The sequence below is a fragment of the Emys orbicularis genome, chromosome 4 (genome assembly GCF_028017835.1).
Source record: "Emys orbicularis isolate rEmyOrb1 chromosome 4, rEmyOrb1.hap1, whole genome shotgun sequence".
In the NCBI taxonomy this organism is placed as follows: Eukaryota; Metazoa; Chordata; order Testudines; family Emydidae; genus Emys; species Emys orbicularis.
In genome coordinates, this window is record NC_088686.1 from 150698974 (window position 1) to 150701930 (window position 2957).

Consider the following 2957-nt stretch of genomic DNA (forward strand, 5'->3'; position numbering starts at 1 on the left):
CTCCTGCCCCCCATCCCCTCTTTTTCCTCCATTGTGAGATGATTTCCTCCTCCTCTCACATCATGGCTGAAGTGGGACACATACGCCTCCCCCCCCCACACACACACAGACAGAGCCTGGCGTGGCTCTGGGGCCCACACTCACCCCCAGATGAAACAAGCCCAGCAGGGGATCCTGGGTGGGTGGGTGATGTAAAGGAGGGAGGGCTGGGTGAGGGGAGGGTGGCTCTCAGTAAAGGCAATGTATGGGGGAAGGGGGGCGATCCCACGGCTAACAGCTTCCCCACTGGCCCCACCCAGCTGGGGGAAGAATTGCTTCCAACACCTTGTGGGTCTGGGTATTGACCGAGGCATTAAGAGAGAGGGGGAGGAGGGCGGGGATAGGGATGGGGGTCGCAGACTCTTCCTCCTCCCCCTCACCCCACCACAGCAGACAAAGGGTAGAGTGAATTTTCAGGGGGACAGGAGCCAGTGTCTCAGGAGAGGCAGCAGCAGCAGCCAACCTTTCCCTCCAGCCATGGGACACTGTGCAGATTAGGCTAACTCTAGAGCCGGGAGGGCGGGCTATGTACATTAGGGGCTGGTTATTTGGGGGGGGTCTTCCAGCCCCCAACACCACAAAACTAACGCCACACCCCCAATGCCCAGCCAGTGACCAGGGCTGGCCCCTGCCAGCCCTGGGGGGGGGGAAGGCTGTGTGCGGGCAGAAGGGACGGGAATGCAGAAATGCAGAAACCCTTCATCCCTGGGGCTGTCTGCCTCCAGGTCATGAGCCCTTTAGCGCAGGGGTTCTCAACCTTTTTCTTTCTGTGGCTCCCCTAACGTGCTATAAAAACTCCACGGCCCATATGTGCCGCAGCTGTTTTTCTGCATTAGGGGGTAGCAAGCAGGGCAATGGCCCAGGGCCTCAGGCCACAGGGGGCCCTGCGAAACTAAGCTGCTCAGGCTACAGCTTGAGGCCTGATTGGCAGGGCTCAGGCCAGTGGGGCTTTGGCTTTCTGCCTGGGCCCCAGTGAGTCTAATGCTGGCCCTGCTTCGCGGACCCCCTGAAACCTGCACCCCCGGTTAAGAACTGCTGCTTTAGGATATGTCTACACTGCAGCTGGGGAGACAGACAAGGCTAGGTCTGCGGGAGCTAGCGCGCTAAAAATAGCAGTGAGTGGCCATTGCTGAGTGGATGGCGGCCTGGGTAGCCACCCAGGCACAAGCCTACCAGAGCTCTGGGATCCATCCTTGGGTGGGTAGGTCTGGGAGGCTTCTCCCAGCCGCAGTGTAGACGTGCCCCTAGCGGACAGTCCGTGCCTGGAAGGGTTAAGCTGAGCTTCTGCAGGGTAGCCACAGGCCTTGGGAATGCTTTATCTGCACAAGGCCTGTGACAAGGGAGAAGCAAATCCAAGAGAGAGCTGGAGGAAGAGAAGAAGGAGAAATGGAAGAGATGGTGAAGGGTGAAAGAGGGAGACAGTGATGGAGAGAGAAAAGAAAGTATGAAAGAAGGAGTGAGAGAAGCAATGAAAGACAGAGTGACAGCAGAGGAGGACTCACTCTACCTGATGTCCCCAGAGGCGGGTCCATGTCATCCCCCTTCTCTTAGCCTCGGAGCAGAGTTTCCTGCCTGCCTGGACCCAGTTTCTCCTGTGGCAGCTCCCCACCCTTTCCCTGCAGGTTCTGACTGTGGCTGGAGGAGTAGCTGGCTGACTTGTCCTTGCTGGACCCCGGCCAGCGCCCCCTGCTGCAGCACAGGACAGCGGCACAGGCCTGCCGGAAGCGAGGGTCAAAGAAGGCATAGAGGAAGGGGTTGAGGCAGCTGTTGATGTAGGCCACACAGGTGCAGTAGGGGTGCAAGTTATTGAGGAAGGCATGGAAGCCGCAGGACCAGGGCATCACCTCCAGGTCCATCAGCACGTAGATGGTCTTCACCAGGTGGTAGGGTAGCCAACAGAAGGCAAAGGTGGCCACCAGCACGATGATGATGCTCAGCAGTCGCTTCCTCTTCCTCAGCTCCTCGCCGCGCTCCTTCCGGAAGTGGTCGGCGATGGTGCGGGCGATGAAGAAGTAGCAGGTCAGCATGACGACAAAGGGGACCACGAAGCCCAGCATGGTGGAGGACAGGCCCAGCCCCACCTCCCATGCCCCCTCAGTCCCATTGGCCACCATGCCTGAGTAGTCCATATAGCATGTCACCTTGGTTTCTCCCAATAGCACCGCTGCCTGCCGGAGGATCATGGCTGGCAAGGCCAAAATGGCCGCCAAGGCCCAGAGGACAATGGTGGCCACCAGCCCACTGGCCCTCCACCTCAGCTTGGCATTAGCCATGGGCCGCACGATGGCCAAGTAGCGATCAATGCTGAGGCCCATCAGGCAGAAGACGCTGGCGTGCATGTTGACAAAGATCAGGTAGCTGCTGAGCTTACATGTGAAGGAGCCGAAGGGCCAGTGGTATCCCAGCCAGGCGTAGGCAGCCCAAAGTGGCAGGGTCACTACAAAGGTCAGGTCAGCCATGGCCAGGTTGGCAATGAAGGTGTCGGCCGAGCGCCGCTTCTCCTGCCCTCCCCGGAAGATGGTCCACAGCACCAAGCCGTTGCCTATGGTGCCCAGCAGGAAAACCAGCAGATAGATGGTGGGGAGGAGCACCAGGGACGGGCTCCATTCCTCGTACTCACAGTCGCCCGTCAGGTTCTCGCCATAGGCTGGCCAGTCCAGCTGCTCCTCCATGCCTCAGGGATCCCAGCTCGAAGGGTGGGAGAAGGATGCTGGGAGTGAGGAGTTTCTTCTGGCCCCGAAGGTCTCTCAGACTCTGCGGCTCTGCTGGGACCTGGGTCTACGGGGCAAATGTTCTAAGTCCCCCTGACTTCCCAGCCACGTCCTTGCTGTTGGCGCTGGGGAGATAGCCTAAGCCCTAATCTTCACTCAGCTCATTTCTCTTCTCTTCTCCTTCCTTCCTTAAGCCTCAGACAGATG

The 2957-nt window shown here is 59.2% G+C and overlaps 1 protein-coding gene across 1 annotated transcript; it reads right to left on the minus strand.

Moving 5' to 3' along the window:
- Positions 1 to 1586: 1586 nt before the first annotated feature.
- On the minus strand, positions 1587 to 2711 carry APLNR (apelin receptor). The gene has a single exon (XM_065404160.1). It carries the CDS (start codon positions 2709 to 2711, stop codon positions 1587 to 1589), a length of 1125 nt encoding a protein of 374 aa, XP_065260232.1.
- Positions 2712 to 2957: the final 246 nt, after the last annotated feature.